Source organism: Tenrec ecaudatus, chromosome 4 (genome assembly GCF_050624435.1).
Source record: "Tenrec ecaudatus isolate mTenEca1 chromosome 4, mTenEca1.hap1, whole genome shotgun sequence".
Taxonomy (NCBI): Eukaryota; Metazoa; Chordata; class Mammalia; order Afrosoricida; family Tenrecidae; genus Tenrec; species Tenrec ecaudatus.
Window position 1 is genome coordinate 19,776,381 of NC_134533.1, and position 12,986 is coordinate 19,789,366.

At 35.3% G+C, this 12,986-nt stretch overlaps 1 protein-coding gene across 1 annotated transcript; it reads left to right on the plus strand.

The window, feature by feature from the left end:
- The first annotated feature begins 586 nt into the window (after window positions 1-586).
- Window positions 587-1,525, plus strand: OR5AS1 (olfactory receptor family 5 subfamily AS member 1). Its single transcript, XM_075548204.1, has one exon. The coding sequence runs from the start codon at window positions 587-589 to the stop codon at window positions 1,523-1,525; it is 939 nt and encodes a 312-aa protein (XP_075404319.1).
- The last annotated feature ends 11,461 nt before the right edge of the window (window positions 1,526-12,986 follow it).

Here is a 12,986-nt window from a genome sequence, read left to right on the forward strand (position 1 = left end):
GGAAGGAGGTTCTATTTTGAGACATATCACCATAAACTGGCCCATTATTGATTCGCCTCTACTCATTACAGCATTGCTTATTTTGAAGAATTACAGCTGTAAAATCTCAAATTTCTGGCCCGTTGCTGAATAATCCATTTTTACTCTAACTTATTTGTATCCCTCCTTTAATATTGCTGTTGTGTGTTATGTCTTCTGAGCAGATATGTTCCCACATAGCTTCAGTATACAACTCTATTTGTAAGCTGTCTATTTTCCAATCTTTAGATAGATATATAGATAATAGATAGAAGATAGATAGATAGATTGATAGACAGACAGACAGACAGATAATGCTTCGGGACCTCCCACAAAACATTGTCATATACCAGGATAAGAAAGAGAGCTAAACCTTGCGTGATTTCTAATTATATATATTCACCAGAAATAAAAGAAGACAAGAAAGAGAATGGCACTCCATCATGTTATGTCTTCTCTTTGTTTTCTTACTAGGTACAGAAGAGACCTCTTTGTTTCATGCATCACTCAGGTCAGCTCACATGTACCGATTCCATCTATCCTGAATGGGAAGAACAAGAAAACTAGGATGTTGCAAAATAATTTTACCATGCCAGCTGAATTTATTCTTGCCGGATTCACAGATTATCTACCTCTTAGAGTCACACTCTTTCTGGTATTTTTAGTAGTATATGTGCTAACTGTGGTAGGAAATATGGGATTAATAATCTTAGTTAATGTCAATGCAAGCCTTCAAACCCCCATGTATTATTTCCTTAGTAATTTGTCTTTCTTAGACATCAGTTACTCTACAGCAATTGCTCCTAAAATGCTGGTGAACTTCTTAGCATCTAGGAAGAGCATCTCTCCATACGGTTGTGCACTACAGATGTTTTTCTTTGCCTGTCTTGCTGATGCCGAGTGCCTCATCCTGGCAGCGATGGCATACGACCGCTACGCAGCCATCTGCAACCCATTGCTCTATTCCACACTTATGTCTCGGAGAGTCTGTCTCTGTTTCATCGTGTTGGCCTATTTCAGTGGAAGTATCACTTCGCTGGTGCATGTGTGTCTCACATTCCGGCTGCCGTTTTGTGGCTCCAATGTGGTCAACCATTTTTTTTGTGATATACCCCCTCTCCTGGCCTTATCATGTGCAGACACTCATATCAATGAGCTTCTGCTCTTTGCCCTGTGTGGCTTCCTACAGACCAGCACGTTCGTGGTCATTTTTATCTCTTACCTCTGCATCCTTATTACTGTTTTGAGCATCAAGTCCTCAGGAGGCAGAAGCAAGACATTTTCTACCTGCGCTTCCCATCTCTTAGCAGTCGCTTTGTTTTATGGGACGCTCTTATTTATGTACTTACGTCCCACCACCAGCTATTCTCTAGACACCGATAAAGTGGTGGCAGTGTTTTATACAGTGGTCTTTCCCATGTTTAACCCAATAATCTATAGCTTTAGAAACAAAGATGTAAAGACTGCTCTTAAAAAATTATTAGACACTTACTCGATCTTTAAATAAGTAAGATGCTTAAAAGAATCCTTATTTCAACTAGGGGTATTTATATGAAGACAAATGTCCACTTCTGATGTTACCATCTTCAACTATTGAAGGCATTGTCTACAAGTGAATAACTAAATGCATCACCATTTGCGAAAAAATAAAGAAACTTTTTCAACCTCAATATATTCTGATAGTGTGTCCTTTCTGAGGGAAATGGTCTCTCTCAAACAGTTTCTCATGGGTGAAACATTTCTGAATTCTAAAATTCTGCTCTACAGTGACTATTCCCAAAATATTTTGCACACTCGTTAAAATTGTTATCACACTACACTGAAAGTTTATGTTGACTTCTCTGATCACGTTAGAAGATCCTCGATTTCATGGCATATTCACTATTTGTTTATTTTTCTAACATCTATATAGTGCTTGATACTAAACACTTTATATATGTCCTCATTTTATATATGTTGTGTGACTGAGTGGATGGATCTGTGACTCAAAGGATGAGTTGATAGATGGTTGGGTTGGACCTATTTAAGAAAGAGTCTAAATTCTACATTTCAATAGCATTTATCATCAGAGAAACTTGACATTACTATTCATAAATGTTGGCTGTCATTGAAGAAGTTTGGCTGCACTGGTTCTCAAGAAATCACATGGAAATATAGCAATAGCTACTTTAATATCAGAGTATAGTGAGACTTTGCTCCATTGGGGCTAGCTCAATTGCTGAGAGAGTCTCTCTACTCTTCCATTCTCAGTAAATATTTGTGAAAAACAAACAAGAGTATGAACACCATCAAGAATGTAAACTGTAAATTACTTATTGTTTCTAGATATATTAAAGAATTTGCCTTTGAGGTAATATATCCAAGAAAGATAAGGATTTCCTATTATAACCTTCTTATGGGAATTAGCAATGCAAATGAATTGAAGAATGAGTAGCTTTTTCTCTTGGATGATTTTTTTTATAACATAAATGTATCAGATAATTTTTATAGTTATATTTGACTCATCTCTTTTTACTTTTTTATTCTATATTTCAATAATTGAAACAATATGTTGTATACATGTGGATTTGTACTACTGTGTTATTTTCAGTAATTATAAAATATAGATGTTTGCATTACTTATATTATTAAATGTACCCCATTGTTAAGTTATATGCTAAGAGAATTAAGTAAATTAATATTTATAAAGCTACAGGTGTATGTCTAATTTGAAGGAAAAATGAGTTATTACATGCATATATTCTAAAATATTTGTAGCACCCTAAGAAAAATGCCTGACATATACTACCAGCAAATACAGCTTGTTTCTGTTACCTTTATTATATTAATAGTTGATTGTAAGACAATAGAATTTGACTCCCTGTTTGTACTTGAGAGCTATACATTATTGTCTAAGAAGAGTAACTTTATTCTTTTGTCTTTATGTTGTATTATTAAAGTAACACAAGGACCTCTCCTGGAGGAAATAGAAGTGGGTCTTACAGTGTTGTCTGTATCCCTGTTTTGTCACTTCTACATTTTCACTTGAGAACTATGCACTTTTTGCTTTATAAAATTAAGAATCTGTGATATAATCTTATAAATACAAATGTTTAACTCACTATGACAGGACCCAGATCCTCTGCCTCGGCCTTTTTCCTCTTCTGTATCAGAGGCTTGGATTTCACCTGATGAGGTGCTTCCTGACAAGTCAGAACTTGTGACGTAAGCCATCATCTCAGCATTGCTTATCACTCTCAATCACCTTACCATTAAACTTGCTCTTTCCACTATAGCTTTCCCAGAATGCAGCTTCTCAGTAAGCTGTCTTGGCATGTAATCATCACCCACTGTCTCATCCTTTCTCAGTGAAAGCTCATCTGTCTTTGATTTTAATATTGAAAGGTGAGACATCAAATTTCATTAGTACATACATAGCCCCCAAATTTTGTAGACCACCATTTGGTCAACCCTGATCATGATCATCTGGTTTGCAGAAAGGCATTTCAAATAAAGTCTTAATTTATATTTAATATCTTTAGATATTCCCACGTACAGAGTTATCTTAATGTACCTTTTCATGCTTAATCATTTTACAATCATTATTTATTACTGTCTAGGATAGAAAAAATGCTCCTAATAATATACAAATTATATTCACTTTTAAAATAAATTATTATTGTAAAACCCAATATGTAAGATATTCTGTTACAATTGTTAGAAAGTGCATAGGAAAATTCTAACTAGGGTTCTGGGAAAGGTTTTACAGGGAATTTCACCTATAGAGTCAAAAGAAACTAAATAAAATGTTAGCTTTAAGTGAGAAAATGGCTGAGTCGGGGGGGAGAATTTACCAGGTGATGTCCAGAGGTGGAAGAATAAATGATTTACCAAGAATAGTTGTAATAAAAACTTCACCTTAATTTTTCTGTTTTTATTCCTTAGATGAATGATAAGTCACTCCACATATAACAGAATTTTCATTGCCCACATCGCAATAAGATCCATTTATGAATGTAAAATTATGAGTAAAGAATAAAAGTTCTAACATTGGGCCTGTGCTTTTTAAAATCGTTTTTCTTTATGACTATGTGGAAGCTATCTTCTTTTATTTTTTTACACTTTTTTCTGATTGGGACTTTCATCATAATAAATTTTAACGTAGTTAAAAATAATGTACTACTTACATTGATGTAAGCATATATTATTTTATTAATTTCCATATATTGTAATTTAAGGAATCTTGGAGATGTAATGGTTACTTGTTGGGATGTGATCTGCAAATTCAGTCATTTGAAACCACCAGTGACAGTTCAGGAGGAAGAAAGGGCTTTCTACTCCCATAAATGATAACAGTATCTGAAATGCACAGGGGCAGTTCTACTCTGTGCTATAGGATCGTTATGAGTCAGCATTAACTCTATCGCATTGAGTTCTGGGTATTGGGATTTGGTCAGTAATTTACAATACCTGATAAAGCACTAAATATCTATAATGCATAAATACAGTATGTAATAAACTCAAACCTATCAGAGTAATAAATTACCACTGAAAGTAAACAAAATTATCTAACATCCCTATTCTAAACTCACTAATCATGAAAATGATTACTTGAATAACTGACAAGAACAATAAATCAAAATAAGGTATGTAAACAATTTCTAAGACACTAGTTCCAGAGATTCATGCAACTTTCATAGTTCTTGGAATTCTGGGTTACATGGGAATTTGAAGCTGTGTGTGTGTGTGTGTGTGTGTGTGTGTGCACGTGTGTGTGATATCCTTTATTTGATCAGGATTTTTCTATGGAATCTTTAATGAGAACGCTCAGTCATGTTAACTGAGCACCAGCCAGTTCTTTTGCTCTCAAAGCAAAGCAGGTCGTTATTCATGGATGCAAGGAGGGGTACATTCCACACCTTATACTCATGAATCTCTATTGTTTTAGTATAGTAGGGACCAATTTCATATGTGATGTCTTCTTAAAAACATAGTTTAACGAGTAGGAAAGAACGATGTGGGATAAACTTGATATTGACAAGTTAAAGATTTGATAGGAACCTTGTTGTTGTTAGGTGTGATGGAGTTGGTTCTGACCACTACCAACCCCATGCCCAAGAAAACCAAACACTACCCAATCCTCTTCTATCCTCACATTTTTTTCTATGCTTCAGCCCATTGTTGCAGCCACTATATCAATCCATCTCAATGAGGGCTTTCCTCTTTTTGCTGCCCCTCTGCTGTACCAAGCATAATGTCTTTCTCCAGGGACTGGTATCTCCTGATGTGCCGAAGGTAGGTAAAGCAAAGTGTGTCATCCTTGTCTCTAAAGAGCACTCCGGCCACATATTTCCAAGATGGATGTTTTTGTCCTTGTAGCAGTCCATGGGACTTTCACATTCTTCATCAGCATGTCTATTCAAATACATCCATTATTCTTTGACCTTCCTTATTCAATGTCCAACTTTCACATGCATATGTGTCAGTGGGAAAAGCCATGGCTGGGTTAAGGTGTATCATAGTCCTCAAAGTGGCAACTTTGCTTTCCAACACTCTAAAGAAAGCTTGTGCGGCCCATTTACCCAATTCAAAGCATCTTTTGATGTCTTTACTACTGCCTCTGTGAGCATTGACTGTGTACCAAAGCAAGACAAAATCCTTGACAACTTCAATCTTATATAAGAACCTGAAAGAATAAGAATGGTACACAAGTTGTATAATGTGACAAATGTCACTCACTAAATTATAAAAATTTATATTATTGAATTCATATATGTTTTTCTGTCCACAACCTCAACAACAAATAGATTTATTTTAAAATATGCAAAAACATCAAGTATGTATACAAATAAATATGATATGTGTGTATGTGTGTATATATATTATGCATAGACACATATATTACACTGTCTGGGGTACTAGATTCTAACTCATGCTGCTGTTGTTAGGGGCCATCAAGTCATTTCTTGTTAGGGACCGTCAAGTTAATCCTATGAATAACCCAAAGAAACATTGCCCAGTCCTGCACGATCCACACAACTATTCTTCTGGCTGATCCCATTGTTGCAGGGCTTGTGTCAATCCATATTGTTGAGGACCTTCCTCTCTTTCATGTCCATCCACTCGACCAGACATGATTTTTACTCTTCAGTGACGAGTCTCCTTAGCAGATTCCTGCAGCGGGTTCGCCTTACCTTGAATCACGCCCCATCAGCAAATGAGCATTCTGAGACTATACTCCCACAAGGTTTACCCAACTCACATAATCACAGTGGACATCACTAAAATATCAGCTTCTCCGCAGTTACATTTAGAGTGCTCTTGACCCTAAAGACCCATTCTCTGGAACGCTTTCTAGCAATGTTCTGCTTCCATTTATTCGGACTTTACCTTCTGATCATGTGTTGAAGCTAAGGACAAAATCGGCAGCTGCTCCTTCTCAGAAGAGGTGAGTTGAGTCCTTCTTGGTTGTCTGTTCTTAGTTTGAAGTTCCACAGAAACAGGTTCACTGTGGGGGACCCTGCTGGCATTTGAAGTACCAGTGACATAGCTTCCATGACAGTCACACACAAGCCAACGCAGTGGACAAGCTGACAGACAAGTGGTAGAGTCTAACCCATAGGGACCCTGCATAAGGTTTCCCGGATATAAATCTTTATGGGAACAGACATCCTCTTTCTGTCTTAGAGCAGCGGAGTGATTTGAAATGCTGACCTGTGATTAGCAATACCAACTCATATCACATTATATCCGAGGGTTCGGTTTCCATATATAGATGAGAGAGAATATTTTAATGGTGATCCACAGTTAAATTCTCAGCTGTTTGTTAAAAGGTTAGCTGTTTAATCCTATCCAGGATTTCTCAGAAAGCAGAATTTATGATTTGCTCACGCCAGGTGGCGTGTGTGTTGGCTGTGATGATGGAAGTTATGTCAGCGGTATTTTAAAGGCCAGCAAGTTTGCAGAAAGTGAGCAAGTTTTAGTGGAGCTTTCAGATGAAGCTCAGACTGTGAAGAAGGAATTACCTCAACTTTCATATGCGTAGGCAGCAGTTGAAAATACCATCATTTGGGTCATATGCAACTTAGCTGTGGAAGTCGCACCTTTGCTTGTCTAGACTTTAAAAAGGTCTTGTACAGCAGATTTGCATAATGCAAGATGTTATTTGATTTCTTGACTTGATAAGATGCAATACAGTCACATTTTAAAAACTTGTTTTTTTGTGATTTGAGTGAAAGTTTGCCGGCCAAACTGGGTTTTCATCCAACAATTCAGACACATGCAGTGTCCTGACATTGGAAACAGACCCCAAGCAATGCAACAATAGTCTTCCCACTTCCTCTTTTTGTTTCCATTTCTATCCTTCCCTGTGTGCCTTCGGAGCATGATCTCTGAGAAAATACCTCTTTTTTTTTTAATCTCAGTTGGTAGATTTCTGAGGCCTAATTTAAATCATGTTTGAACATCAAAATGAAGCTTCTCTAGTTTGTCATACAATGTTATAAAAATCAGGAAAGAGAAAAATCATACCCAAATGCCTCAAATATTACATAAAATAAACATGAATTTTTGGAGTCAAAATCTACACGACTAAATCAAAAACATTTAATTTGTTCAAAAGAAGATATGACATATTGTGGCCATCACCCACTATTCTTGGAAGCATCTTCATTTACTCTTTATTTACAAATTCACAACGATAATGATGCCACTGTGGAGACATGTTTATTTAATAGCAAATGCCCAATGAGCCTCATTAACAAAATTTTCGGGTACATTTATAGCTTAAATTCAAAGAGCATACAGAGCAATTATATTGAAATGAGAAATACCCAAAGCGATGACTATTCTGAGAAAAAAATGATGAATATTTGGAAAATAAATTAGGACTCATCTTCACTGTTAACTTTGAAATGTTGCTTGTAGTGTAATGAATCCCATTGAAAATTATGGATTATGTTTTTTTCATTGGGCAAACTAGAGGAACGAGGACCCAAGTGTTTCTTAATTATGCTACTTTTCATTTAAATCTCAAGAGAAACTGAACAACATTACGTTTAATAATCTAATGATTTAATAAGTTATTTCATTCTTCTGTATAACAAAACAGAATTTAGCACCTATATGCAACAAAACAAGGGTATAAAAGGCCTATTTTTTGTGCACTGAAGTTCAAAATTTATCACATGCATTTGTTTTATCAACACAAGGAAACTGAGAGTGAAATACTAGCATCCTGGGGTCAATCTTTAGATGAATGTCATACATAAAAATGATCTTAATCCACCAACCCGTGATATATAAAACTAACATGCATAAAGCTGATATGAAACAGTAGGGGTGTAGACGGTTAAATGATATTCCATGAAACAAATAGTTGATAATGTGAACCCGCCAGTGCCTTGTGAGAAGTACCTAGGATCAATTTCCCTGGAGATCTTTTCTGCTGTTATCTAAAAAAAAAAATTCTAGTAGAGAGCTATATTCTTTCTGTCACATTGAGTGGCTATGGGTAAAAGCGACTCAACAGTATCAAAGAATGACCTAAAACGTAGTGAATTCAAGAATTTAAAATTTAGGTTTTAGAATATGAATAAATCAATTCATTTTTTTACTCACTCTTTAACTACAAATTTTATTGAATGTCTACTTTATGGAAATAACTTTTTATTTTGCTAGGCAATATTTCTAAATGTTTGTGGTCTGAAAACATCCATTAGAAAAGTTAAAATATGGAGAAAAAATAGATAGCTAATAATGATATCAGTATGGGTTGTGGATACAAATAAAAATATTTCGATAAGGAAGTGCTTCATTATTCTGTTAATGTTTAAACACTTTTTTGGAAATAGTTCAATTATAGAGTATGACACTTACTTAATAAAATCAAGGTACAATGAAATCTGAAACAAGAAGAAAATGAGTATCATCTTTGTTACATAAACCAATAATTGAGAAATTAGGCTACTTAAAGCTATTCCTTCAAAGCACTTTCTAGATAATTCTGAATTTTATTTTTTTATAATAGTTGAGTAAACGGACCTGGGACAATATAGAGCTTAGCATACGATTCACCAACCTCCGTTTGATGAGGATTCAGTTCACACCAAGTCAGCAGTCTGCAAATGCCAGAACCCTAAAGTGTATCTTCTATGCACCTTAAGTCTAAACTAGTCTGAATCATGTCAAATTTGCAATATATTCATACTAGAAAATAGGCATAACTAAGTATACAAATACAGAGAAAGAAGACTGAGTAGATGAGCAAACTTCTTCAGATACTTAAATAAATTAATGGATGAAGTAAGTCTATTAGATTTAGCAAAAGAACCAGGTCACCAACCATTTGGTGAAAATACATCAAAAAAGGCCATTCACCATTTGATGAAGATCCACTAAAGAATGCTATTATTAACTGCCATTGCGTTCCATCTGAGTTGAACTATAAGAGAGTAAAATGTGACATGGCCCTGTCGTATGTTCATGATCCTGAGATTCTCAAATTTAGGGTGGTCCCTCTTCAAAAATACATTCCCCAAGCCCTTCCCTCTGTAGAAAATAATTCTAATAAAGTCAATATTTTAACTTTTAAGAGAATTATTTTTACACAACATAAAAACCTAAAGTACTCAAACAGGGCAGTGCTAGAGCATTAACAAAACTTACAGCGATCCTAGAAGACCAGGCAAAATTTCTCCAAAGAGTTTCTAATGCTCTACGTCTTTCCAGAAGCAGACTGCACCCCATATTTTTCCTGGAGAGTCACTGAGATATTCAGAACACTGACTTTTCAGTTATCAGCCAAATGCTTCATCGTCTTTACAATCAGGTTTCCTTTCACAGTACAAATGCATGTCTTATAAATAAGAATTAAGAATATCTGTTATTGTCAAGTCAATTTTCCCAGCTACGTTTATAGTCATCCCCAGTCATTAAAATATTTATGTATCTGTGTTTCCTCCATTAATCACCAGATTAAAAAATAGGTGGCAGAACAATAATGGTTATAACTGTGAACATTACACACTTGCTGGTAAAACGATCTCCTAAGCTGTTTCTCCATGTCTGATAGCCATATACATTTTGGCAACTTTAATTACTTATTGTGGAGAAGGTCAAGTCTAACACCATACTACATACCTTAGATTAAGAACAATGACTTGGGGAAAGCTTATAAGACAAACATCAAGAAAACACACCCTCTGACATCATTGTTCCAGAAGGATAAACCACTAGACATATAGGGGTTTGTGTTTTAGGAGGTAACAGTTCCCCCAGGCGTTTCTAAAAAATGTGGGATCATTGTGTGTGACATGTTATGAGTGAGTGACAGATATGAACTTGGATGTCAATATACAATTTCAAGATCAACTGTCTAGTGGAGTACTAAGAAATGTCATTGCTCAGCACCTGTAGTCCTTAGGGACCATCGGGGAGGTTGATAAGACCAAGTTGAAAAGAATGGGGATAGGACAAAAATCCAGTGATTTCTGAAATTCAATTAACAGACTTCATGGAGTACTAGCAATTTGCAACTCTTTACAGTTATTGCAAAGATTTATATGAGCTGAACCATTCTGATAAAACAAAATAATGCAAAAATTCTGTTGCGTCTCAAAGACTTAAAGATAAAGGAAAAATTCACTTTCATTTTTTAAGACCTCAGTGATTTTATAAGTCCTTATCATAGATTAAAAATGCACTTATATATTTTAGTATTCCACTATTTTGTTGTTAGGCGCCATTGCCTTGTGTCCACTCTGAATGAAACACTGCCAGGCCGCACCATCCTCACAATTATTCCTATGCTTGAGCTCCTGGTTGCGATTGTGTCCATCCATCTTGTTGAGCACCTTCCCATTTCCCCCTGCTTCTCCATGTTATGAAGCTTGATGTCATTCTCCAGTGACTGGTCACCCTTGGCAACATACCGTCTCCAAATTATGTGAGAAAATGTCCATTAAGTTAAAAAATTATACACTTACATATCTTAAAAATAAATTTAATGTGCCATTTTACAAAAATTTTGTTATAGAATGAGAGGTTGATTGATGTATAACAATTACAATTCAGACTTAAATTAAAGGAAATTTAAATAAAGCCATTAAAGAAACTTTTATTTTGAATTAGATGAAGGTTTACAGTATTACATTCAACAGTTGGTTACGTGTACATTGTGTTTCAACTCATCTATTGCAATTTCCTCAGGGTAACCATCATACGTCCTACTTCCTAACGTGTCTTCCGTTTTGCTCTCTGTTTCTGTTCTAAGGAGCTGCAGTGGAAGAGTGGTTACACTGAGCAGCTAATCACACAGTCAGCAAATTAAATTCACAAGCTGTTCTTCAGGAGAAAAATGAGTCTCTACCCCTGTAAAGAGTTACAGTCTCAGAAACCCGAAGGGGAAGTTCTACCCTGTTCAATAGGGTCTTTATAAATCAGAATTGAGTCTATGACAGAGTTTGGAGTACTGAGTCTATCCTAACGCCCTGAGTTTTGTCCTGGGTTGAATGTTGACCTTATATGGTTGATAATTCTAACACTGGGGTGACTTCACTTGCAGATAGTAAGGGTCACAAAGGGCTATGGTCTTGAGAGTCCCACAGTCTCTATTCAACTAGCAAGGTTGACCTCTAGACAAAGTCATATTTTAAGCTTTTTAGGTGGAAATAGCTTTATGTTTTATTTGTGAGTACATCCGGTTTCCCCCTGGTAATATGTAAATTTAAGGAGCCCTTGTGATGCAATGGTTCAATATTCATCTGATAATCTGAACGTCAGCAGTTTCAACCACCAGCTATTCCACCGGAGAGCCCTGCCCTAGGCGCACATAAAGATTACAGCCTAGGAAACTCTATGGGCTCCTTAGTTCTACCTTACTATATTGGGTCACAATGAGTTTCTTTCAACTGGCACATGACAACAATAACAAGCGGCTAATTTAAGTGTCACATCTTATAAGGAAACCATATACTAAGTTAAGGCAGGTTTTAACAAGGAATCTGTGCCTATTTAGTATTACTTTTATTTGTACCATTTAATATAGCCTTTTCATTTTGTGTGTAATAATTACATATAGTCTTAGCCTTACAATTCATTTGTGAATGTATGATACACAGTTAATTATAACTACACATTTAAATTGACTTCTAAGACAAAAGTATTATAGTGTTCAAGAAATCTGGAGTTTAACTCTACCTAAATATTCAATTTATTAAATGAATTTTGTGAATTATTTATTCATAATTTCTTGCTAGTCCAGCAATTTGATGATACAATGAAATAAAATATTGAATACATGCTTTTGGTATGGATAGTGTAAGTTTTAATTTACCCAAATAAATAGGACTAATATTTATGCAAAACACTTCAAAAGTGAGTGCCAAAATCCACTGGGCACATATGAAATAAATAAGTTTTGTATTATTAACTCTGCAGATTTGAGGTTTTAAAATGTGTGCCCTTACAATTGAATAGATTATAATTGATTATAATAGATTATAATTGAATAGCCTTTGGGATCCCCTATTTATGATCTAAGGGGCAGATATGAAGGACAAACATATGCAAGGTGATAATCATGGATGCTCAGATCATAATATAATTTTATAAAGACAGGATATCAGTCTTAATTCAATAAATGGCAAGTATTTTATATACTGAACACTGCTCCCTGTTTGATGTTTTCTGAAATAGTAGCAGTTGAAGGAATTATGTGACAATTGGGAGAACCTATAGGAGAAAGGTGAACTAATACTATCAGTATGCTACTTACTGTAGAGATAATTGTAAATCTTAATTTTTCTGAATTATTTTAAATCTAGGAGAAAATAGTATAATACCCTCTTCTTGTGTATCTTTAGAAAAATTCTTTCATGAAAATATAGTATATGGAAGAAAATGAGTTGAGCTGCTAACCACAAGTCAGCAATTTGAAGCCCGTCGTTACTCTTCCCGAGAAAGATGAGACTTTCTACTACAGCGAAGAG